General features: G+C 39.8%; 3 protein-coding genes across 4 annotated transcripts in view; 2 read left to right on the forward strand and 1 right to left on the reverse strand.

Moving 5' to 3' along the window:
- Window positions 1-561: 561 nt before the first annotated feature.
- Window positions 562-13935, forward strand: LOC124257154. Its single transcript, XM_046691149.1, has 11 exons — window positions 562-694; window positions 2456-2646; window positions 3130-3260; window positions 4869-4932; window positions 5659-5915; window positions 6819-6999; window positions 8058-8210; window positions 8563-8798; window positions 9344-9547; window positions 9900-9960; window positions 10475-13935. Exons 3-11 carry the CDS (start codon window positions 3153-3155, stop codon window positions 12517-12519), a joined length of 3309 nt encoding a protein of 1102 aa, XP_046547105.1. The 5' UTR covers window positions 562-694; window positions 2456-2646; window positions 3130-3152; the 3' UTR covers window positions 12520-13935.
- On the forward strand, window positions 12685-13818 carry LOC124257113 (zinc finger protein OZF-like). Its single transcript, XM_046691103.1, has one exon. It carries the CDS (start codon window positions 12685-12687, stop codon window positions 13816-13818), a length of 1134 nt encoding a protein of 377 aa, XP_046547059.1.
- Window positions 13936-24644: 10709 nt separating the features above from the next.
- The window catches only part of LOC124257095 (F-box protein At1g78280-like), a 38583-nt gene continuing 35948 nt past the window's right edge, over window positions 24645-27279 (reverse strand). For both annotated transcript variants that reach the window (XM_046691082.1, XM_046691083.1), the window contains 2 exons: window positions 25924-26073; window positions 24645-25499 (listed from right to left, as the gene is read on the reverse strand). In XM_046691082.1, coding sequence (XP_046547038.1) covers window positions 25398-25499; window positions 25924-26073 — 252 coding nt within the window. In that variant the 3' untranslated portion in view covers window positions 24645-25397. The remainder of the gene's footprint in view (window positions 25500-25923; window positions 26074-27279) is intronic.

Here is a 27279-nt window from a genome sequence, read left to right on the forward strand (position 1 = left end):
TCACATTGTATCAATGTGGATAATCGAACCCGGATCTTAGGCGTGACAAGCGAACGCTTTAACCACAAGGCTACCCCCTTTGCCCCTTAGCTATAGGGGTAGAGAGCTAATGACTAATGCCTTCAGCGTTCTACTGTAGTTGTTTTTCTCTTTCGTTTTCCGGTGTGAAAACATCTCTACTTCCACAAGTGAAAGTTCAAGTATTTACAAGTATTTATTGCTGTGCGGGGGCGGTGGGGTAGTCTAGTGGTTAAAGCGTTGGCTCGTCACGCCGAAGACCCGGGTTCGAATCCCCACATGGGTACAATGAGTGAGGCCCATTTCTGGTGTCCCCCGCCGTGATATTGCTGGAATATTGCTAAAAGCGGCGTAACACCAAACTCAGTCAGTCAGTCAGTATTGCTGTGCGGTAAAACCAACACAAAGGCAAATGAAAGCGAAGAAATATGTTTTATTAATTCTTTTACAACCGACTCGATGAATCGGACCTAAAATGACGAATTTCGCATTTATTCAATGGTAGTTATCTGCCCTTGTAAACCCGTGAAGATGGCGCTGTGATCCGCCATTTTTCGACAGACGAACATCGGCTGGAAATGCATGTGACCTAACTCGCATTGTGACACATTTCCGAGAAATAATGCCAAGAAAGAACAGCATACCTACAAATCACCCCACAGAAGTTGAATCACTGGTAGATTTGATTATGTTTTAACTTCCCATTTTTGTAAGACGCCCTCAAGGGTGATTAGGCTAACATTACACACCGACTTCTGTTGGCCTTGTTACGCCTGTGTTTGAGGGGAAAAACTCCCAAATGTGATTATATACGCTCAGGCTATTGACAATATTGTGCTACTCTATGGGAAGTTCTTTTTACCTGTCCTAAGATGACTTGCTATGTATTGTTATGGACAAACACGTGTAAAAACTGTTTTTATATCGTAATATCCTTTGAACAGCGGAATTTCAACCTTTCTTTTTTAAGACCCTAGCCTTTGCATGTAGATGTCCAGCACCGGCTTCAGACTTAGAACATGCAATATTTGTAATGAACTATGTTTTTCAGATTTGTCAAAAACATTACATCAGAGAAAGTCATGATATTGTTATATCAAAACCAATGAATATTTGTTATTGTAGTCAATAACTTGAATAAGAACCCATGAAAGTATCAGGATTTGACAAAAGTACTTCTTTTGCACACAAATAGCACAGTAAAATACTATCAAAGTTGTTGGTAGGGCTGGGATGGGTCCATATTTTCTACACGGGTACCCCACCCCAATTACCCTACCCTACCCGGATACCCATTATGTTGATATGTTCTTCAGCTCAGTTTTTCAATATCTTAACCATGTATTATATTCAAAAGAAGTGACTGTAATTATGTGTAAGTCTTCAAAGACAATACAGCCTTTTAATCATGAAAGAATAACATATTTACATTGTTTAATCTATTAGTCACATGATCATAACGGGTCCAGGTATTGAGATGGGTACCCGGGTCCAACTCATTACCCACCTGTCCCGGGTACCCGGGTTACCCGTCCCAGCCCTAGTTGTCGGTGTATAATAACTCTGTACACATTGACAAAATTTACAATATTAAATAAGTTGGTTTGTCATGTTCAGTTGTAATAAAAGAAAAAAAAATCACTGGCAAGAACTGTTTGTCGGTCAGTAACATTTGAAGACAAAAACCTTGTATGTTTTTTTGTTGAGAATGTTGTGGTTGGATAATAGTGATGTAAACACAGACTGGTTGACAGCAACAGTTTCTTGTTCAGCTGGACCTGCACAGCATGCACGATTTCACCCAGACAAATCTCAATTTGAGTTTCACAATACATATGGTATGTTGACGAGTATTGCCCTATTAATTGATACTCAGTCAAAGAGCAGCAGCATGTGATACCATTTTAGGAAACACCATGGCACTAAGAATACCCCTTAACAGTGAGTGAGTGAGTGGCTTTGGTTGAACGACGCTTATAGCAATATTCCAGCAATATCACGGAGGGGGTCACCAGAAATGGGCTTCACACATTGTACCCATGTAGGGAATTGAATCCGGGTCTTCGGCATGACGAGCAAACGCTTTAAGTTTAACCACTAGTTATCTGATTTATTCCAGAAGATATTTTTCCATAAATTACGAACCCGTGAAGGTCCAGGTTAGAATATTGATCTTCAGTAACCCATGCTTGTCGTATGAGGCGACTAACAGGATCAGGTGGTCAGGCTGGCTGACTTGGTTGACACATGTCATCGGTTCCCGATTGCGCAGATCGATGCTCATGCTGTTTATCACTGGATTGTCTGGTCCAGACTCAATTATTTACAGACCGCTGCCATATAGCTGGAATATTGCTGAGTGTGGCATAAAACTAAACTCACTCACCAATAAATTACGACTGATTTCAAACAAAACAAATTGTTTTCTTGTTTCCAGACATTCACTAACCATGTGACGTATGTGAAGTTCGGGTCGCAGCTTGAGTTGTCGCTGTGAGAACCAAAGCTGTGGCTGTTCAAGGGTCCACTGTCCCTTCTGTAGGGTCCAAAATTTCAAGCCCTCACGTCCGGCCAGGGTCAGGGATCACCTCAACCAGACTCACTTCAAGCATGCTGTGCTGTATAGAGGTTTGTTCCCACTTTACATTAAATCTGGTTATCTGATTGCTGGTGATTGGACACCATTTTATGGCTGCATCATGATTCATTCTGGTTTGGTGTCAGCACAGTACTTTCCTCCATAAGATTTCAACCAATGTACAAATATATAATGACTTCAGCAGTAGTGATGAATTCCAATCACAAGTATGAAAATTAAACAATGAAAACTTGCTTAATTAAATGTCTGTAACACATGTAATTGAATGTGTGTTATTAACTAAATGATAAAACTGATTGAATGGTCAGGCTCTGTCACAGCATAGATTGCTTGTCATCATATCCAGATGATGTAACACTTTGCTCTTGCAGTAATCACTGGATTGTATGGTCCATACTCAATCATGTTCAGGCTATCATCATACAACAAGAGTACTGATGAGTGTTGCAAGAGACAAGATACTGATAATCAAATTGTGTCGTGAGCTTGTTTTTGTTTTTTTGTGTTTGCAGGTAGAAACCTGGTCAAATGCTACATGCAGTGCGATGCCGCCCCCGGGCACTTCCACTGTCCCCACTGCCCCAAACAACTCCTCAAGAAGGCTGGCTTCCTCTACCACCTGCGCAATCACCTGCGGAAGGCGGTCGTCATAGGTTGCAGCCAGGGAACTAGATATGTAGGTGTGGGGGTGTATTCTGGTACAGCCAAAGAGGATCACAATGAGATCATAACATCATGTTCTATTCAATATGAATCAATGAAAGTATGGTTCAGATGCACATTGAAATCAGTTGTCATGCCAACACTTGTGCATGAAAGTAACACATGCTATCATCCCCCGCAACGTGTTTTGCGGGGGGGTATTAAAATGGACTCCGTCCGTGCGTGGGTGCGTCCGTCCGTCCGTTCGTCCGTGCACATTTGTCTTTTCCAGAGCAGAACTCTAAAACCGTAGATAGATTTGGTGGTGTACTGGTGCCTTTTGGTAGTTTTGGAATTCTGAATAAAATATTTTTGGCATTTCCAAGGCAACAAGTTTGACATAGACTGAAATTGGTGATAGTGCTCCTTTCTGGAGCAGAACTTTAAAAACCTTTCAATACTCTCCTTCCACACACCTAAATATTTGACATAATCATAACTCGTAGACATAATCATGAAGAGTATTTTGCCATTGAGGGGGGATATTGATGACTTTGTCTTCTTGTTTTATATCTCGGTTCCACAGTTAACCTATAAATCTGCATAAATACAACAAAATCTGCCTTAAAATAACAGTGGAAGAAATTCCAATATTCAACTCGTGATCTGTGTTCCTTTAATCATCCTTATGTACTTACTGAATACAGGCATCGCCTGTACATGTACTCTATATACGTAAGTCCCAAAACATTCAAGGTAAATTTAAACTTTCCTTTGTTTTAATCATAGAATATGTGTAATTTTAATGTATGGCTAGATGTATCTTAATTGCTGACAGCTGAAGGAATGATGTAAATCCAGCTAGGGCCCATGCAGGAAGCAAACGTACTGTAAGTCCCCATGGTCCCTAGTATGGTGATCTACCTTCAGTTGTTGGCAATCTAAAGCCGTTTTTTATATTGTATTGTCATTTATACGTAATATATTTTAGATTTAATTACTAGTCTTAAATTTATTCCTGTGATAATCTAGTTGTTTTACTGTCCTTCGTCGACAAGTGTTTTATAATGTAATTGTGTTTATTGTTAATTTATAACTTTTTAAGTCACAATATGGCTGAAATATTGCCGATGTGACTATACATTCTAACTCAGTCACTCACATGTACTCTATAATACTGTGAGGTGAGGTGAGGTGAAATTTGGTTTAACGTCGTGCTTGAGAATATTTCTCTCATATGATGACGTGCTTGCGTGTGTATGTGTATGTGCGGCTGCTTGTTCTAGCCCAGACTTAAGCTGGTTTTATAGGGCCATTGACTAAATTGACTCACTCATTCTTGTCCAAGCCCAAAGCCGAATAAAATTCTGTTGGTCAAGTTAGATCAGCTAATAAAATGCCATATACCTTGCATTGACGAGTACTAAAACTGAAGCTAAAAACCAAAGTTCAGTCTAGTGGACTCAAAATTCAAAACATTTCATCACAGACTGACATTCCAATCATAAGACACCCAAACAACATTTGAAGTTTAACTATTTGAGACAAAACATCAACACTGGTGTAAGACAGGCTGTCATTTTCATGTCGTTTTCTTCCTGTGTTGTAGGGTAAGCCAGAGTCCTTGGTCCAGGCCCCCAACTTCAAACATCCTCAGAAGGTTCTGTTTGATGGTGAGTAAAACACAATGGACACACAATGGGAGGAGTTCAGGGAAGTAGGTGTCCTGAATCACTTATTCTGTATGTATTACTGTAAGGTCAAACACCTGATTCTTTCATATTACTCAGGGTTTTACACAGACGTTTAAAAGTGGGAGTCAATGGTGACTCACAATACATCATGTATTTATTTTTGGGAGTCATTTTCAATACTTGGGAGTCATGAAATCTTTATGTTAATCATTCTCAGTATGTAAATGTATGTCACACCACCAAGTGAAACTATGGCATTGTTCAATTCACACAGCCAGGATTACTGTCTCCTCTGAGTTCTCTGGAACAATCTGACAGCTCTGTAAAACTCAAACTATCATCGAACAATATCTTTTTTTGTTTATCAAATCGATTTTATTAAACTGAATTGTAAGGGCCACCCATAAAACTTGCGTCAAGCTTGACTTGTATGATAATATTTTGAGTGTCGTTTACAAAATTGTTGCATCAAATGCACAGGAATCACGCGCTATGTAAAATCCCGATTACTATTGTAGATCTTTCATAGTAAGGAATCAGGTGTTTTGTAAATTGTTTCGGTAGTTTACTACTGAGGAACGTGAAGAATAACAATCACTTTGGGCTATTCTCCCCCATTAAGATCATACAGTCATATAAGTGGTATTTAAAACAGCATAAAATCCCACTCACTCACTCACTCACTCATTAATATGTATGATGCAGGTCATGTGATCCAGCTCTGCTCCAATCAGTGTGAAGGAACCCTTGGCAAACATTACCACTGTCCTTTGTGTGAGGAGAAGAAGTTTGAAGAGATGGGGTCCTTGTCAAGTCACTTGTGGAGATGCTGGGAGATCAGCAGCTTGAAAGAGAACACAACTGTGGACTTGCCAGAAAGGAAGAATGTGGATGAATTGTGGACGGCCAATATGGCTTTTAACACTACTGTTCCTCCTCCCATGGAGAGATTTGGGAGTAAGGTACGTCTGAGCAAAGTGAAGTTTCCGGTCTTTGAATGGCATTTAGAAGTGATACAAAAAAAAGGAAGAGAATTTTTATGGATGTCCACTTCTTTATTATGAACGTTTCATTATCATACTCTTGGCTCTGATATGATACCTCTCTGTGTGAAGATCCCTCATGTAAACTTTCTAAAGCACAAAAAAGCATGGAGACTACTCAAGTATGATATTCAGACCAGCATTTCTGGTTTTTTGAATCTCGAAAAGAAACTTAAAAGACCAGCAACAACCCATGCTTGTCACAATGTCAAAAGATGGCAGATATTTAACATTTAATCATGTGAACTTGACAACATGTTGAAATGATGCCTTCAATTCTACTCATGCTAAAGTAATTAAAGTTGTGGATGCAGTTCAAACTAAACTCACTCACTCCATCAGAATAAGGAGCTCAATTGTGTGTTACAGAATATTGACATCATAGTTGAAATGGTTCAGTGTCATGTTGTGTGATTTCAAAGTTAAATCGACCGCCTCCATAGTGTAGTGGTAAGAGCGTCCGCCCGGAGAGCGGAAGGTCGCGGGTTCGATCCCCGACCGCGTCATACCAAAAGACGTTAAAATATGGTACTTGTTGGTCCCTGTCTGGCGCTTGGCATTAATGGGTATAACCAGGACTAGTCAGCTCGGAGTATACTGTGTCTGAGTGGGGTATTCATGCTTAACTGTGGCATGGTATCTCAGTGGGCTAGCACTATAAAACCAGCTTCAGTGTGGGCTAGTACAAGCAGCCACACATACACATACACACGCGCATGCACATCATCATACGAGCGAAATATTCTCAAGCACGACGTTAAACCCAATTTCACCTCACCTCAAAGTTAAATCCTTTCTGAGTTTACATTTCCCGTGTTTCAGTGTCACGTGTCAGTAGTGAGAAACTTGGGTGACCTCCCCTTTGAGAGATGCCAAGACCAAGGCTGCTGTCGACATCGTTTTCACTGTGCTCTTTGTCCTTCAACAAAATTCAAGCCAGCGTTCGTCAGCCATCTCCAAGAACACTACCTCAGTCACTGGAACAGCCGTGCAGTTTGTGGATGTGAGAAATATATATAACTAATGTCTGTTTGAGGGGTCACAGATTTGAAAACAATTCGGTGTCATTGAATCATGGTTTTTAGTTTGAAAAGCCTTGAAAATAGAGTTTTTAAATACAATTTGAACTGAAAATGATTGATTGACCAGGATTAAGAAATTCCATGCGCAGTTATTTTCTCTCAGTAGCATTTTATAGTATGAGCATTTGATACTGTGGGATTTTTGGTCAGAATACATCCCCAAGAAGAGTTGATTAAAACAAGGATCAGGTGCTTGTTTGTGTAAAGCCTTGAGTATTTTCTTTGATTGGTTTACAATATTTTTGGCATAAAATTAAGTGAAAGGTGGTCAGTTCCTGGGTAATACTGCTTTTTGTTAAGGAAAGATACCTAAATGTATTTGATTGTATTTATTTTTATCTACATTTTCATATATACATATATCTATTATTTAACATTTCTTCGAACAGAGGTGGTTTCTTGTGGTATCTATTTTTATTCATGTCAAGTAATCATTTGAAGTCATTTTCTATTTCTAATTTTATTTATATTTTTGTCATCATTTTCACAAACCAACTGAAAATGTATATGTATATATCACCAATGACAGGAATTGTAGCTTGTACTGTAAATCACTGATCCGCCAGGCCCAGATTCAGTTACTGACAGGCTGCTATGACCAAGTTAACATGGAGATTATTCACTCGCTCTCAATGATAACACCCCTGAAGAACTACATTCATAAACTCCAAGCAAAGGGGGACTACTTGATGCTCTTGCACAAAGTATACCACCGACCCCTGCCACAGAGGCATATCTGTTTAATTACCCCAGACGACAGGGGAAGTTTCTCATATAACATGTGGTGCATTGAAGGTCAAGGTCAGTGTAAGAATGAGGCATCAAAGATTGAGCGTTCTGTATTGGAGTGGGACAAATAATCAATATAAATCATCTCTAGGAGGGGTTCTGATATCCACATCACTTTTTGCATGCGTCTGGAGGTCAAGGTCATCTGGAGATCAAGGTCACCTGTATCAGGTCACACTTTTTGCTGCAGCTTACAGCTACCTGGTGTGCTATCAGCCTTGTCTCCCTCGGTACGGTTTCTCTGTGTATCACTACCACTGTCCAGTCTGTGGGCAGTCACGCAGAAGGAAGATGCAGTTCATTAACCACCTCCGGGAATGTCTGGATCCAAGCATCAAGACAGGTATGTTTCAGATGTAAGAAGGGAACAGATATTATTAGGTGACTGTGGTTCCATATCACAAACATTATATGTAGCAGGACCGTGGGGTAGTCTAGTGGTTAAAGTGTTCACATGTCACGTCTAAGACCTGGGTTCGAGTCCCCACATGTGGAACAATGTGTAAAGTCCATTTCTGGTGTCCCCCGCCATGATATTGCTGGAATATTGCTAAAAGCGGTGTAAAACTAAATTCACTCACTCAAACATCGTTTTATGGCACATGGACCCAAGGTGATTATAAGTATATGTATATAGTGGAGATAAAACACCATGGCTAAGCAAGGATGTCTTATTACATCATGTGTTATTTCAGAATCTACTGAGACTGACATCCACGGAGCTGAGGAGGAAGATACCGAAGAACCTCACCAAGATCTGGAAGTTCCTTGTGAAACTGATTATGGGGAAGGGGAAGATAACTCTGTACTGGAGAAAACTGTTTCAAATTCAGCAGAAGAGATAGCTGTAATAGGGGATGCTGGGAATGAGGATGTTTCCATGGAAATGAGTGAGCAGAGGAGAAATGATGTTCAGAAGAAAGCCATGGAGGTATGCTTCCATTGTTCCAGATGATGTTTGATGAGGTGTTGAGGGAGTTCACACAGCATTCAAGATTATTGCTTACGAGACCTAGAATGACAATAGACACAAGACAATCGAGCACAGCCCCTCTCTAAAATACCTTGTAACCAAGGCATACCCCACATTCATGTGTGGTCCAGGGCCTAGATTTTCGAAGCTCTCTTAGAGCTAAGAGAGTCGTAACTTAATGTTAATGTATGGCACTTACGTAACATATGTTTTATTTGGGATTACACCTTCTTAGTAAAGAACAGATTTTAGTACTTTTTACGTTGAGCCCCATCCGGAATTCGAACCCACACCCTCAGAATCAGGCACCTAATCGCCAGCACACAAAGTCAGATGCCTAGACCGCTCAGCCACGGTGGCTTCCACACTTACGACTATCTTAGCGCGCTAAGAGAGCTTCGAAAATCTAGGCCCAGATCACCACGATGATAAGTGGGAATATTGCCTAAAGCAGCACAAAACCTCATTCACTCACTCACTGTCCCACTGGTTATATTTTTCAGGTCTTCAACACAGTGCTGGCCATCTTATCACCAGAGTTTATCTCCTCCCTGGCCTATGACGGGCCTGTGGAGGACTTGCTGAGGGCGGTTACTGTGGAGACTGGCGTTGAATGGCTGTCATCTCCAGGTGTCAACAGTAACCCTGTCTACTCCATCAGCGGAGAAGTAGACAGCATCGTCAGAGCCAAGCAGATGTTGAGACAGGTTTGAACACAATTTGTGTTGATCAGTCTGTGATCATATGTCTGTGATGACTTGTAGTACACAGACTAGTCTAAAATCAGATGGGATCATATGTCCGTGATGACTTGTACACAGATTAGTCTAGAATCAGACTTGATCATAAGTATGTGATGACTTGTACACAAATTAATCAACACATGGTAAATGCAGAATAACTGTAATATCTGATTTGGGGCATTAGACGCCAGAAATGTTTTCTCAAAATGTAATGAAATTAGGTAAGTTACACCCTGAAATGAAAATAATAAGATAATGATAATAAGAATTGCCATCATTTAGAAATTTGATGAATGCTGTGTGATGTTTTTTACAGAGTCTCCCAATGTCTCTGCAGAAGTCTCACCAAGAGAGCCTTACACCCAGCAATGCTAATGGTAAGAGGGGTATAGGTGGCACAGTGATTTAAGCCACTGAAGTTTTCTGTGCAGAGTTGTGTCCCTTGTCATACCAGGCTCTGCTGAATATGGACGTCTGCTCTGTGGGGATTGCAGTTTAGAACTGGTACCCAAGAAACAATGCTTGTCATGATTAGAATCCATGAATTAACAATGTTTGAAAATGAACCCAAGCCTTTGGTGTGATGCGTGAATTGTCATCCGAATTCCTTTTTCCTGAAGAAGCAGACATCTACATGAAATTATTTGATTTAAATGTCATAAATATATATATATGGTTTAACATTACAGCCTTGTGATTTGATAATGTTAAGATGTTACAGTTTTATATGGGTTGTATGTGGGGAAAACAAGTCCTAATATTCTGGCTTATACATATGTGTGTGTGTGCGTGCAGACGTGTGTGCGTGTGTGGAAATGGATGGATCTAATACCATGGAGTTAGCTGTTTCATAGGCTGATCTAAAACAAATTAAATCCTTTTCTTTTTCAGATGCGTCTGCCAACATTCCGGAAACACCTCGATGCATTTCTGATACAGTCTCACCCCCAAGTGACACAGCAAGTAAACAAGGAGCCCATCTAATGTCCAATGGTATCCAGGACACCAGATCTAACGAGCTACAATACACTGATGATGTGTGGCCGGCCTCCAGTCTTCCTGCAGAACATACATCAGCTGCTCCTACAAGTGTCACTCGAACCATCTCAAGCTTTGCTACAAATCACCATAACAGATCATCACAGAGGAACACTCAGGCTAACATTGAAGATAATATTTCAAGTAGCTTAGGGGAACAAGTCATGGTGAAGCAAGAGACACCCAGTAAGGAGATGCTGATTAATGCTTTGGAAATGTTGTCTTCAGCTGTTGAGATTGTGAAGAAGAAAGAAGAGAGTCAGTTGGCTAGAGAAGAAGATGATCAGACAGCACAAGTGGATTTTCCGATGATGAAGGCAACGTCATCAGTTAGCAGTCAGGATGTTTTTGAAACTCGGAGGACAAGGAAGAGAGGAAATGTGGATGTTTCTCCTCCAGAATCAGTGACCAGAAAAAGTAAGAGAAAACTCTCCTCTTCTGCTCGACAAAACAGGCGAAAAATGAGAAAAAAATCTTCTCCCCCTTCTGCTGAAGATCTCAACAAACCAGGCTCAGACATACAAATATGTCCTGGATCAAATCTGAAACCTTTGAGTACTGAGGAGAAATCTGGGAAATCTAGTGGAAGACCGAGGGGACGACCCAGAGGAAGTTCAGGCAAGACTGCCCAGAAACAGGATAATGTCAGCCAACCAACTGTAAAAAGATATTCTACCCGAGGAAATAAAGTAGATTTCTCCTTCCTGGCAACAGGAAAGAAAAGGAAGGAGGTGCAGGCAAAGCCTGAAAAAAAGCTGTTACACGAAAAGATTCCACCATCAGGCAGTCCTTGTTCCCAGACACCGATGATGAAAAAGAAAGGAATTCCAGAACCTCAAGAAATAGTGGATGAAGAGCAAGACTCCCACGTGAGTTCATCAAAGTCAAGAATAAAGGGGAGAGACAGAAAACAAGATCTGAATCAGTCTAGAGTGGAATATGAGACTTCTCTTTCCATGTGTTCATCAGAGACCTCGTCTACCGTTTCTTCCTCAAAATCTAGGGTCCAGGAGAAAGAGAACAGAAAGGAGAAAGATCTGAGAGAGGGTATTCAGCAGCCAAGGCTTGAACAAGAGACAGGAGACAGAGAGGAAGAAAGCGAGGATATTCTTCAGGCTAGGCTCAAACATAACACCTCCCCTTCAGTCTGTTCTTTACAGTCCTGGACACAGACAGAGATGGAAGTATCTGATGAAATGGAATCTGCCTTTGAAAATTCTGATGACGAGGAAGTGACTTCAAGTCGAGCTTCTTATAGACTAGTGTACAGCAACATGGCAGTCGTGCCAGTGGTCACCTTCAACATGCAATCCCAGAGCATGTCCAGGCAGCTCATTGGAAGCAGTGTGAAGAAGAACCCGTGTAATACAGAGCCTGGAGCCATTAGGGAGAAGAGTAAGGACTTGAAACGATTTGACTGTCCTGTGTGTCAGTTTCAGTCCGATTCCTTCCTCAATGTTGTCAGCCATTGTTCCGAAGAGCATGAGACAGATGACAGTCTTCACTGTGATAACTGCATGGTCATATGTCTGGATGAGGAGTCCAAGTCAGCTCATAGGAAGTATTGCAATAAGTGGAGGCTGGATGATTCCGAGAGCAAGCACCACACATGTCCACATTGTATTTTCACATCTGAGGACTTTGCGGAAGTCTCGGACCACTTAATTTCCGAGCATGATGTTGAGCGTCTCCGATGTGATGTCTGTGAGAGAGTGTTCAGCCAGCACAAATCAATGGACATACACCTGTCCATGAAACATGGCCCTAAGCAAAAGGCAAGTTCTCAGTTTGAAAAGCCTTCAACCAAGTGTCCTCTTTGTTCAGTTGTTGAAGATGACTTCCAGGCACTGTCTTCTCATCTGATATCGGAACATGATGTAACCAGTCCATTACGTTGAGACATCTGTGAAGGAGTCTTTGACAGCGACTCCCATCTTGAGGCTCATCTGAACAATCACCATGGGCCATTTGAAGAAGGGTTAATTTCCAACAGATGCTCTGAATGTGGGATGGTGTGTAAATCTAAGACGTCATTAATTCAACACCAAGTGTACATCCACAAAATGAAGTTCAAAAAGGACAAAAAAACAGCCAGTTTGGAGTGTAAAACTTGTTACTTCCAAGCTAAGACTGTGCATGAAATCAGAAAACACCGCTTGCAGCACAAGTTAGGTGTCCATGAGTGTAAAGACTGTAATATGACCTTCAACTCGACCCCTAACCTTCAGTTCCACATTCAGCTTCACCATAAGAAGTCACACACTGCCAAGTGTGATATTTGTGGAAAAGTGTTCAAACATAAACGATACGTCATTGGTCACCGGAAACGTCATTTTGGAACCAAGAAATTTAAGTGCAACATATGTGGGAAAGCATTTTATGAGAAATGCACCCTCAAGGCTCATGAGCAGATTCACATGGAGCCTAGTGAGAGGGAGTACAGATTTGTATGCCCATTTTGTGGCAATCGTTACACAAGCAAAAGCAATTTCAATGATCATTTAAACAAACACACTGGGGAAAGGCCTTATAAGTGCACCCATTGTGATAAATCCTTCGGGTTCCGTAGCCAGCTTGCCCAGCATAGGATCTTTGCCCATTCCACAGACCGGCCTTTCAAGTGTAAAGAATGCAACAAAGGTTTTAAGCTGGCGTCAAAGTTGCAGCAGCATATGATTGGCCACACGGGAACCAGCAAACACATGTGCGATAGATGCAATCAGGCGTACTGCTCATCTGCGTCGTTAAGGATCCATCAACAAAAATGTCGAGGAACAGTTGTGAAGAAACGGCCGTTGACTTCACAAGTTTCATTTGAGCCCAATCCCAATGTCATTGCAGTGTCGGAATCAGAAGTTCACATGGCAGTGATGAATTCGTATGTTGTGATGAACAACTCTGGCATTGACCTTGACCCTCAGTTGGACTGTAACAGCCAGGAGCAGCAGACGGAGATCTATCTGTGTAGCGTGTGTGAGGTTGGGTTTACAAGGTATGAGGATGCAAAACATCATATCAACACCGAGCACGAGGAAATGGGAGTGGAAGAAGAGAGTGTTGTCATGGTGGAGGAAGAGTGTATGCCAGAGGAATCAGATGTCGTGGTGGACCCAACGATACAACTGACGGAGATCAGCATGGCTGAAGCAGACACAATGTCGGAAACAAACACAAGACATGTTGTCTATCACACTTAGCATTGGATCAGCAGATCTGTAAAGCCTTAATTAGGCCAGACCAATTTTATTTCTTGTTTTATGGAATTTTGTCCTCTGAAAATCTAAAGGCAGGAGGGAACAAAAAAGTAATATTCCTTCTAAATACTAAAAGTATTTTACTTTTGGCAGTTTATGAAGTGTATATGGGTAAAAAAAACAATCTAAAAGAAATGTTCTTGTAAGTTTACATTTTTGGCCAATACAAACATTAGGATTTTATTTTTTGAGGGGGGGGGCGGGAAATTAATTTTAGGTTTTTTTATTTTTGTTCTTGAAAACAATACAAAATACCGGCACATCCGTAAAACAAGAAATAAAACTGGTCTGGCCTTAAATACTAACTACCGATGTTCATGGATGTGAAAGGTGATGACATGTCCAACATTCCCAATAATCTATGCACATTATATATAACAGAAAATTCTCAGGCAAGTGCATAGATCATTTTAAAAAGGAGAGGGACAAATCCTTTTTTTCTGGATTTGCCCGTTTGAGGTGAATGACTCCTGCTGATCTGAAGCCTCTCAGATCAGTGTATTCAACCTGTGGTGTATGCAGACGACTACATTTAAGAAAAGTAAGGAGGAGATAGCTAAACCAAAGCCGAAGATGGATCAAGAGGATGTGCTCAGTCCCAGGCACAGATGTTGAAAAACAGACTCCATAAGACATTGGTAAAACAAAATGGAAAACACTGGTTCGTGGGACTTGAATAATTTGTCTGTGTGTGGTCTTCCTATTTATTTATATATTGGATCTTGATACCAAGTTTGTCAAACTGGATATGCATTGCATCAATAAGACTAGCTGTTGTGTAATAAATTCCTGATTTAAGCTTTATTTTATGAGGTACGAAACCGAAACTCTCTACATCCTAGTATACTGAAGGGGTCAAACAAAATCTTTGAGTCTGCTCTTGCTGGCCTTTGATCCACAGTTACCGAAGTCCTTCATTGTGCTCCTGTATTAACAGCCAGACTGCTTGTCAGGTTGCTGACGCAACATTACTGGCCTTTCCCTGTACAGATAAAGTCACGTGAAGATGATCCTCGTACATTTCAATAGACCCAGCTGCATTGCAGTGTGAACTGCATTCACAACATTAAGTAGTTGAGCATGAAAACCTTTGATTCTATCTGAAGGCATTCTGTATTAACTGCAGGCTGTTTGATCAGATTGCTGACTCCGCAACATTATGAGCAAATCACACATCAAGCAAAGACTCGATTGAAATTGATCCCAGTGCATGAGTGTATTTCAATACAGCGTGAACAGCATCCACATGAATGAGTTCAGCATGAAAATAAATTGATTCTTTCTGATAACATCATTTCAACATGTTGGATAATTTTGTCAAGTTCACATGATATATTGTTAATATCTGCCATCTTTTGAAATTGTGAAATAATGTTCCTTGTTGATATTTATTGTTGAAAGGTTTACCTTGATATCAAGCAGATCATCTCTGGTGAAAAATGTCTGACTGCTTGTTACAGATTATATTTCTTGTTCAATAAACCTGTTACCAATGAAATTGTTAATTCTGGTTTGAGGCATCCATCCATCTTAGCCAATTAACAACTGAGTGAGTGAGTGAGTTTAGTTTTACGCTGCACTCAGCAATATTCCAGCTGTATGGCGGCGGTCTGTAAATAATCAAGTCTGGACCAGACAATCAAGTGATCAACAGCATGAGCATCAATCTACACAATTGGGATATGAATACATGTGTCAACCAAGTCACCAAGCTTGACCACCCGATCCCGTTAGTCGCCTCTTACGACAAGCATTGGTTGCCAATGACCAGTTCTAAACGGATCTTCACAGGTCCCAATCCACAAATGACACCAAAACTATGACTTGTAAATTGTCCATCACATTATTAATTATTTTTTTAAACTCCACACTCATTAATTTTGCAGGGACATGAAGGTGGCATGTTAGTGTTCTAATCTGGACCTGACAATCCAGTGATTGATGTAGTGAGCTACTACCCAAGCCATCAGAGTAGGATAACACACCATCAACCATGTCACTTGGCCTCACCGCCCGAGTGGCATGTTATGGGGCAGTGGGGTAGCCTAGTGGTTAAAGTGTTCATGCCAAAGACCCGGGTTCAATTCCCCACATGGGTACAGTGTCTGAAGCTTATTTTATGGAGTCCCCCCACCGTGATGTTGCTAAAAGCAGGGTAAAACAAAACTCCCTCACTCACTAGTAGCATGTTACAAATGGCATGGTTCCTGAGGACCAATTATAACCAGATTCAATTTGTATTTTGTGCAGTGTTTACCGAGACATTAACTTTTGGTCCATACAATGAGGGTAATCACTTGTTGCCGGATTTGACAACAAGGACATCATGAACTGGTCAAATCTAGAGATGTGAGCTGAAATAAAATGAGGTTTCATGTTTCATGCAAGATGTTAGGGGTGGGTATTGCCAAAAAAATTTATGTTGCGATATATTGCAATGCGAAAACATATATAGCGATATGTATTGCAATATATGCAAGAATTCTTTTTTTAAAAACTACTTATAATCGAGTTAATGCTTGATTTACAAAGCAAAAACACAACAGAATCACTATGCTTGATTAGGCTTTAATAAAAACTTTAAATCATGACAAATAAAAATGCAAATAATGTTTGGAACAAATGAAACAAGGAAAGGAACAAATTAAAAAAACGGAAATATCCAAAGATTTTCAAGTGTTATGAAGGTTTTCCGAATGCATGTCAAAATACCGTTTTTTGATCAGCGTATCGCAATACCTATTGTTCTCATGCCTGAACTGGTATATACCGGTAAACTGGTTATATTGCGCAGCCCTACAAGATGTGTGCTTGAGTGTGTGTAGGGGTTCTTGCAATGGCTCTGACAAATATTACAGTGATAGCCCACTGAGATACCATGCTGCAGTGTAACATTGACAACCACTAAGAGAACACTGACTGAGCAGACTAGTCCTGGCTGTATTCCTTTGATATCAAGTGAGAGGCAGGGCAACAACAAGTACCATCTTTAAATGTCTTCAGGTATGACATGCATCCAGAAACTTGCTGCTGGAGATAGGGCTGCAACGAATGCACAATGTGGTGAATATGATACGTATCATGAATATTGGGTAACGAATATGAATAATTATTCACGAATACAATATTGTAGTTAAGTGATTGATGTACAATATGGAACGCCTATGCTGACAGTGTTAATTTGTCACAGCAATAACCAGTGATCTCATGACACTCAAATGTTCGTATGTAATAGTTATAATCGACCGTACCATGTGAGATCTTGGCAAACTAGCATAACTTGCACTACTGCAATGCTAGTACATGTTCCATTCTTGCATATCTCACTTTGGAAAAGGACATACGGGTTCAAGTAAAACATGCTCCCTTAAAAAAATCGTAAATATTCGTTAATATTCGGTTCTGGTGACCACCAATAACGAATTGAATTCATGAAGGGTTACGGTTCGATTCACCGAATATGCGAGTGAATAGTTACAGCCTTACTCTCCAGGCATATGCTCTTTATTCTAGGCCATGGAGGCAATATCAAATCCTAATTGAGTTCATCACAAGTCAGCTTGGTGGAAGGAAGTTCAAAATGAATGCTAGAGATGCTACGATGAAACAAAGGATATGGTGTGGACATACCAAGGATCATAAGCATGGTTCATGTCAACCCTGTCATCGGTTCCCAATTGCGCAGATCAATGCTCATGCTGTTGATCACTGGATTGTCTGGTCCAGACTCGATTATTTACAGACCGCCGCAATATAGCTGGAATATTGCTGAGTGCGGCGTAAAACTAAAGTCACTGATGTCAACCCAGGAGGACACTGCCTGCTAAGGGACACAACTCTGCACAGTGAGCTGCAACGTCTTGAAGGTTACACAAAAACGAATGTTTTGCCATAAACTTCTATAGTAACGTTACATTTTTAAAAAATAGATAAGCTCTCAAGAGCCAGTACATGTATATGTGTACATGTATAGCAGCAAATAAACCAACACAAACGACGAGCTTGACCAGTTCCTGAGTATAGCAAGCTAAACACACTTCCTCAGTTCCGCACCAAATGTATCCTGCTTCAAAATATCTGTGATCACATATAGCAAGAATCATCATGTTAAAGAAGATAGCGCTACAAATGGTCAGTTTTAAATACTCAATGGAAGATTCATCCACCATTTCACGATAAGTCAAAACAACTGAACACAACCTTGTTTTCAAGAGTTTATTAGAAATCCCTGAAAATTAAAGGGATACATTAAGGTTTCTACAGGAATGTTGTCAAGACAGATTAAGAAAAGTAGCAAAGTTACATGTCACGTACTCATCTGACATGTCGCATAATCACTTTAATAGAAAATGACCACATACATAAGATAAATATAATTCTGAAATAACAAACACAACAATAACAATTTCAAACATCTTAATAAATCAAACATGTATTGATCATCAAATGTTCAAACTGATATCTGCATAATCATTTGCATAACAAAATAATGACTACATGATACTTGTTTTAAAATCAGTGTTCATTGCTGAAAATGGTTTTAACCAGGAAGGCAATACAGAAAAAATTTGATTAATTTTTGCTGGCTTCATTCTATGACAAACTACATCAACAACTTAAAGAATCAATTCTTGCATTAAAATTAATCACCACCCATGCCTGAACATTTACCTTGTGAAACTAAAAAAGTCTGTAGAACAGCCATAATTCATCATACACAGACTATATCTCCAAGGCTGTTCAGATAAACAGCATGGAAAACATGAAGGCACAAATAGGTGATTACAAGGGGAGATCACTGTTGTTATGAAAGTCAAATGAGTCAATGAAGAGTTGTCTCCCCTAGATAGCTGATAATATCAGAAGAAGGTACAAATATATATGCAGATTTTACCATCAACTTGATTTGTGATGTACACAAAATTTCTTATGTTATGAGTTTCTTATTAAAATATGTTCATTGTATTTATAGGATTATATTACTTTCAATGTGACTATGACTATTGGTATTATGTACTACAGTGACAGACCCGCAAACATTTTCAATCTAATCTTGGATTGGAAACCGTGATATAGTTTCTGGCATGCCTAGGGGACACAACACACAGGATTAAATCCCAGCACTCTGTGCCAACAGGATACACCATTAATGATTAGGGCAGCATTTTTGTTTCTCACTGCCCGACAGACCCTTTTAATTTTATTGCAGAACCACCACCCCACCCCCACCAAAGAAAACTTTTTTTTTTCATTCCAAAACCGCTGACTCAAACCTAAAACGTACCACCTCGTCACATAAAATGTATATCTAACCAAAATCTTTTAATCAGTTGCTGCCGCAAGTGCAAAGAACGCGATAAATTTTAATAAGAATTTCATTAATTGAGAATCAAGAACATTATTCGGATAATTTTGTCCTTATTAAAAAATTTTGTGTTTTTTTTTTCTTAATTTTTTGTCCGACCGACCAACCCATGTTCAGAATTTGGTGGCTACGTGAAACACATAAAAAATATGATGCCATTACTAATACAGACCTTTCTGCAAACTGATGGTCAGCCTAACATTCGATGTAATGGTTTATCACATAGTGACAAGTACGAGAGTGATTATCACAGATTATCACAGTATTTCAATTGTTTTATGATACAGGCAAAAACGGCCATGCCAGGAACATGACTACTCTGCTGACACACTGAGATTCACCATTGGGACAGCTTGGATTTAAAGCCATTGAATAGCAGATCCTGGCACACCTAAGGGACATGACTGCATGGCAACCCTCAAATCACCAGCTCAGTGAATCTCTCTAAAACCAATCGGCACTTGGGCATTCATTTCATTTGGTGGAAAATATACATATCAACACAAACTGCACTATTCCAAACAGTCCACAAAATATAAGTTGACACACATTTACAGCTCTCATGTGAATGTTTTCAAACACGATCCTTTACTGTGCTACAGAGGTACAATCAATTATTAATAAGATTTTTGTCCAAAGAAACGCAAGGGTCAAGGCTAATTATCTCATATCTTATTTTTAAAAATATACTGCTTATGGCATCTATGCTGATTAACAGTCAACAAGTGATTCATAATTATCTATCTGGAAATGTTCATTCAAAGTCTTAAGAAATGCAAATGCCAAGGCTTATTATTCATATGTTTATCACCATACTTTCTAAATAATCCCTTCAAGGCAGTAGGGCTGTTTAACTTTCTATACATGATTCACGATAAAATTATTCAGAATATTTAGAAACACAAGATCACCGACTCTGGCCTGTATCCAAGATATGTTTTTTAGTTGATTTCTATTACTCTTATTCATGAGTATTGGTTAACCTCAAAGTAAGAAAGCTTGTGCCATTGTATCATTGTCATTATATCATTTGGATATTTTCTTTGGCCTATTGTTTGTGAGTGCCATGCCATTTTCACACAAACAGGGGTTTTCATCAAAAGGAATAGTTGAGAATGGGGTGTTTTATATTAGCTATAAGGATATCTTTTTTCTTTTAGTTGCAATGAAGTGAAGGCAGTAAAAATATTAATCATTAATATTTTAGAACTTTAACATTGTATTGTTAACAATATTATTTATTTAGCTTTCATTTCCAAGTACCATTGGAGATCTCCCTATTGCATGTGTATTATTGCAATCTGAATTGTAACCTGTAAATTGGCCTCTGGCCTATTCAGAAATAAATTCAAATTCAAGTTAACATTGTATTGGTTCGGAAATTTTGGGTTGTTTCACCTGATGTGACCTTCATTGAAGACATCATTATATTTTAACACACAGAGGTATTGTATTATATATAATTTCTGATATTAATGAGTTTAAGTTATTGTATGGAATCAATACATGACTCCAAGACACCAAATATATCCCCAGTACATTTGTTGTTATGTGACAATAGACTATACACTGGTGAATAATGCTACTGGATCAGTGTACCATGTCATATATATTCCCACAGAAAATAGATAATAACAATTAGGGCTGCAACGATTCACCCAGACCTTGATTCGATTCGATTTTTTATATGGGGCCCTTGATTCGATCATTTTTTTTTATTTGATTCTTTATACAAGTAAAAACATCAGATTTCATTTAACTCTCAGAGTCGGTTTTTTTAGTGTGAAATCCATCGTCAACTTGGCGATGTCTACTAACAACAATTCTCACTGGACAATTAGCCCAGCATCAACCAATCACATTTCGCCTTTATTTCAGCACTCAAAACTGCTCAAGTTGGAGTCAAAATTTTGTTCTGGCTGTGTGGAAATAATTTAAATAGTTATTCAAATATCGAATCGAAATAGTGATAATGGTCATTGTAAATGTAAACTATGGTGTCAGATTCGATTTTCGATGAATCAAACTGAATCGTTGCATCCCTAACAACAATGGTAATATATGAGAAAATTGATATGTAGAACAATAGTAAAATGTGAAATGATTTGATTTCTTCCTATAACTGTAACTTTATTAGTCAGTCCACACATCACAGAGACACAAACAAATGAAGTTATCAGAAAAAGAAATATGACAATATCTATTAAGTATGTTTTCAAATCAAGTCTTGTTCTTGAACATATAAGCTATGTTATTTGAGTGAGGGAGTGAGTGGGTATGGTTTTACGCTGTTTTTAGCAATATTCAAGCAATATCACGGCGGGGGAGACCAGAAATGGGCTTCACATATTGTATCCATGTGGGTAATCGAACCCAGGTCTTCAGCATGACAAGCGAACACTTTAACCACTAGGCTACCCCACCACTCCCTGTGTGAGGGACCAACATCTACTAACTACAGTCAAGTCAACAATCACACCCTCATTGACAGTGATTCTAGTTGTCCACATATTTTACTGACCAAATCTGCTGACTACAAACACTCAGTATCCTCCAAGTCAACCTTTTTGTTTCTTTTAATAATAAAGCAGGTTAATCTTGAAATCCATTTTCTCGATACTTTTCTTTTAACTTGCTACAGTGAATTAAGGGTCTAACATTTTGCAAACAGTTTAAGAGAACTTAAAATCCCTGATATGTTCCATATATATATCAAAAGTCTGAGCACAACAAATCATCAAAGAACTGGCACTTGAAAAAGACAACCAATTCAGTTTCTTAATGATTTGATTTTCTTCATGATTTGACTAAGTTTCTTGCCAATAAATTGTTAGCATTGTTTTAAACAATAACAATCCAGTCAAATCCCGATGAGTCGAATGCCGGTGTCTCGAATATTATGCATAACTCGAAGTACCTGTCGGCCCCGACCATTCCCTGTTATAGTTGTCATCATTTGAATCCCGGTTACACGAATTCGTCTCATACATACTGTATTATGGCAGTGGGACATCTAAAATGTGATTCATTCATTGCCCCCATGTCGGAACTGAACCTGTACCCTCCACATGACGAGAGAATACAGTAACCACAAGGCTATTCCACCTTCCATTTGAAACTACTCACAGCGGACACTTTTACATCAAGTAAATTACACCTGAAAAGACACCTGACATTTTGTTTTGAAAAATATTAATATTTTTTTTAATTTGAGCAGGGTGCTGAACACATGTCATCTGGTATTCAATATTCACCTAAAATCTTCACATCAAATTGAGGGCATGGTAAAACCAGTAACAATTCAAACTACATATTAACGACTAACAAGTAATTGCCATACATAGCAACCACATATGTAACAACAGATACCCTTGTCTGCTAGGGGTATTCGATGGCCAAACAAACAAACATCACTGATGAACAATTCCAGCATAAGATTGTGTGTTCATATACATGTACAATATCAGTAAAACCGGATATTGTGAGGTTTGTATTGTACAATCATATTGCAGGATGCTATGACAGCCATGGTCACCAAGAATTGGATCCACACTATAGCTTTGTTGGGAGCGAAACCAAGTCTTTGTGGCAAAATCTCCCCCCTTAAGACCTGACACCCATGAAAAACCCTGCACACTATATATAGCCATTTTTTGATGTTCTGGTACTGGCAATGACTAGGGTCCCATTCTACAAAGATCATGAGTCTATGTTAAACAATGGGAGTTACTGTCATCTCAGCCCTGAAATAGCTTTGTGGAGTGGAGTCCAGGGCTCTGATCCATGAAGTGATAGCTTATTAAAATCACTGTAACTCTCTTTAACATTACCCTCACAATAGTCATAGTTTTAAGGCAGCTTTGTAGGAAACGACCAAGGTTCCTAGAAGCAATATTAGCACTAAGGCGTAATTCCAACACTCCAACATTAGGCTTATGGTAGTCATAGTGCTAACATAGCTTTGTAGAGCAGCTCCATTCCATGACCTAACTCCTTGTCTGTTATACAGACCTGGAAACAAATATATCCAAGAAAGCCCATGCAAGTCTAGAATGTGTGGCAAGTCTAGATTTCTGAAAATGAAGAGAGTCTCTGGGCTCCTATTTATTATATTCTATGATTACTTTTTATGAACATTTTTTTTCTGTAAAATATGTTTATTTCGGAGACTAGATGTTAGTCTACCTGACTCCAACATTAGGTTTATGAAGCATGTAGTCATAGCAGTAAGATATCTTTGTGGAACAGGACTAAGGGCACCATTCCATGACTGACTGACTGACTGAGTTTGGTTTTTACGCTGCTTTTAGCAATATTCCAGCAACATCACGGCGGGGGACACCAGAAATGGGCTTCACACATTGTGCCCATGTGGGGATTCGAACACGGGTCATTGGCATGATGAGCCAACGCTTTAACCATTAGGCTACCCCACCGTTCCATGAAGTGAATGTAGCACTGTGACTTTCATAAGCCTAAGATTAATGATTGGAGTTACGACCATTGTAGTGCCAACATAACTTTGTGATAAAGGACCCAGAACATTTTCCATGTGTGGATGGGAAGGGATGCTGGGATTTTTGTTTTAGAGAAAATATTTTTCATTCGATGCATCAAAACATGGTTTGTATTGTTAAAATAAATAACGTAACAACTTTGTTCGGACCCACAGCAAAAGATTTTTCAAGACCATCCAGCATGTACGATGACTGATTCAATTTGTTTGGAGGTTGGTGGGGGGTGTTTCAAGTTTCTAATCTGCCCATAAACCTCAACTGGTAGGATACTAAGTCAATCAATATTGAAATATTGCTCATTGGGGAATAAACATCCCTGCAGACCTCTATTCACAGTGATTGTTTACTGTAAAGATGATTGAGATGGCCAATAATCAATAACAACTGACCAATATAATACACAAAAAATACACAATTAAATCACACATAACAAATTCATACAACAAATGGAATGTCAGATTCATTCACTGGTGAGTGAGTTGGGGTTTATGTCACTTTTAGCAATATTCCGGCAATATTTACGGTGTGGAACACCAGAAATGGGCTTCACACTTTGTAACCATGTGGGAAATCGAACCCGGGCCTTCGGTGTGACAAGAGATGTTCTAGCCACTAGGCTACCCCACACCCACTGGTATCTTATCTTGTATTGCCAATAATAACTTGTGTTTGTAACAATGAAGAGGTATAGGGTAAAACAATATAACATGTCTAAATGACTATACATCACAAGTTTAAGGGAGTGATTTTGGTTGGACGTTTGTTTAAAAGAATTACAGTATGTTGTATCATGATGACTGACTGACTGACTGAGTTAAGTTTTATGCCGCTTTTAGCAATATTCCAGCAATATTACGGCTGGGGACACCAGAAATTGGCTTCACACATTGAGCCCATGTGGGGAATCGAACCCGGTCTTTGGCGTGACGAGCCAACGCTTTAATCACTAGGCTAGCCCACCCCCTGTTTCATGATGAGGCAGGTAAGCTCAAAACAACACAAGCTCAGAAATCATGTACATGGTGAAACCAGAACAAACCATGGATTATAATTGTGGCATGTCTTGGATGTAGAATCCTGGACTCGCAGATCCTGGGGTTGCTGTATTGTGACAAATTTGCATATTAGGTGAAAGATGAGCATTTTATCAAAAACACAAATATGTTATCATCCAAAATAGGCTTCCACACGAGATATTGCTTTGCTAAATCTCTCTTGAAAGTGATATCACAACAATGAAATTGCATCACAATACTTGGCAGGTCATTGTGATGTCATTGGTTACCATGGCATCATAAGCCACTGACATCATTAATCTCTCTGCTGATTAAGCTGTTCAGCTGAACTTTTCGTTCCAACACACTGAAAAAAACTGATTATTACTGGGCTGTTGGGATGGTAAAAATATTCTCACCCTCAAACTTTCCTTGATTTATGTCACAGAATATACTGATTTGTCACATACACACAATCGATCTGCAGCATTAGATCTGAACACCCAGACAACAAACTCCAGAACACAAATACAGTAACATTCAAATGTGGCAAGATGAAAAAAGGAAAGAAGATATGTCCAAACATGGATAAACAGAACAGAATGAAGGAGGCACATGTCAGGGGTAGAACAGTGCCCCTAGTGTCTACTGCTTGCGGACAGTCTCCACTTGCTTGATGACCTGTGAGGTGACCTCCCTTCCATGAGCCAGGATCTTCTGAGGCAGCAGGGACATGAACACTTTCACCTAGAGACAGATACATACAAATAAGACATACAAATAAGGCATTGTTTTCTTTATAAAACTATCTCTCGAAATTCAGTGTGTGTGTGTGTGTGTGTGTGTGTGTGTGTGTGTGTGTGTGTGTGTGTGTGTGTGTGTGTGTGTGTGTGTGTGTGTGTGTGTGTGTGTGTGTGTGTGTGTGTGTGTGTGTGTGTGTGTGTGTGTGTGTGTGTGAGGGAGTGTAGTATTTGAGAGCAGTATTTAAATCACACCTTATGGTTCAGTTACCTAGGGCTCAGTAGGGAGGGAGGGAGAGGGAATATATGCAGAGAAAGGGAGGAGAGAGAGAGAGAGGGAGGGAGGAGAGAGAGAGAGGAGAGAGAGGAAGATGAGAGGGCAAGAGGGAGAGAAAAGGGATTATAGATAAGGGGAGATAATTCCCACTGACCTGGTCAGGTGGCAGCAGGGTGTGGAAGTGGGCTGGCAGACGTGAACGCTTCAGGTTATCAGCCTTGAGGATTTCCTCCAGGATCACCAGGTAGTTGTTCCTGTTCATGAACTGACCTGACACAGCGATGGTCTCCTCTACATTGTAGGCCTGCAATACAGACAGACTGAGTGAGTGACTGACTGACTGAGTGAGTGAGTGGGTGGGTGAGTTAGGAGATAAACATCATGTGTTGGCCAATTTCCGGTTGTTATTGAGTATTTAAAGCACAGGAATTCATTTGGAACCGACGGCGTCAGCCGGAGGTTTCAAATGGAATATTCCAGTGCTTCAAATACTCAATAACACCCGGAAACTGGCCAACACATGATGTTTATCGACATTGTAAACACAAAAGTAAACCAAAAGGTCCACACACGTTTATGTGTCTGCACTCATTGACATAGAGTACGGGTACATGAGTGCAATGTAATCAGCCGGCCGTTTCGGCTGTCTCTCATGGTAGCATCTAGAACTGCTCATTTGTGACGTCATTCAGACTTTACGTCACAATATGATTTGAAAGACGTCATCTCAGCTGACGACGTAACAATACAATGGTGTGAGCGATGTTTGTATGTATTAATACGCAGCGAATTTCCAGGAATCGAATACCATTTGATCACGTTTTTCAACCAATCAGATTAAAGAAAACAGTGACTTTTGGTTTACAATTTAGTTTTACACCACACTCAACAATATTCCAGCTATATAGCGGCAGTCTGTAAATAATCGAGTCTGGACCAGACAATCCAGTGATCAACAGCATGAGCAACTGGGATACGATGACTTGTGTCAACCACGAGCCTGACCATCCGATCCCGTTAGTTGCCACTACAAGCATGGGTTACTGAAGATCAATTCTAACCCAGACCTTCACGGGTCTTGAGGGAGAGAGGGAGGTACAAATACAACAATAACCACATAAAGGAAATGGTCTCCTTGACTGACGAACATGAAGGCGAGCTAGCAGACAAAGTAGGAGACCTATAGGAACAGGCTCCAAACAGTCAAATTACAAATACACCCTCCAAAAGATATGATAATTTACACACCATACTCCAGTGTAGGAAGCTGAACTAAAACTACTCAAATTAATAAAACAATTGAAAGTACTGACTGACTGACTGAGTTTAGTTTTACGCTGCCTTTAGCAATATTCCAGCAATATCACGTCGGGGGACACCAGAAATGGGCTTAACACATTGTGCCCATGTGGGGAATCGAACCCGGGTCTTCGGCGTGACGAGCCAACGCTTTAACCACTAGGCTACCCCATCGCCCCCAATTGAAAGTAACTCAGTGTTTAAGACCTAA

The sequence above is a fragment of the Haliotis rubra genome, unplaced genomic scaffold (assembly GCF_003918875.1).
Source record: "Haliotis rubra isolate DU_JTF1 unplaced genomic scaffold, ASM391887v1 Scf65, whole genome shotgun sequence".
In the NCBI taxonomy this organism is placed as follows: Eukaryota; Metazoa; Mollusca; class Gastropoda; order Lepetellida; family Haliotidae; genus Haliotis; species Haliotis rubra.

What these genes read in the sequence shown, in the direction of transcription:
- LOC124257154 (XM_046691149.1), top strand. Translation starts at nt 3,153, where the DNA reads ATGCAGTGCGATGCCGCCCCCGGGCACTTCCACTGTCCCCACTGCCCC. An exon ending in CAGCCGTGCAGTTTGTGGAT is followed by an intron (nt 7,000 to 8,057) that starts GTGAGAAATATA and finishes TTTTTGCTGCAG; the next exon opens with CTTACAGCTACCTGGTGTGC. An exon ending in TTCAGAAGAAAGCCATGGAG is followed by an intron (nt 8,799 to 9,343) that starts GTATGCTTCCAT and finishes TATATTTTTCAG; the next exon opens with GTCTTCAACACAGTGCTGGC.
- LOC124257113 (XM_046691103.1), top strand. Translation starts at nt 12,685, where the DNA reads ATGAAGTTCAAAAAGGACAAAAAAACAGCCAGTTTGGAGTGTAAAACT.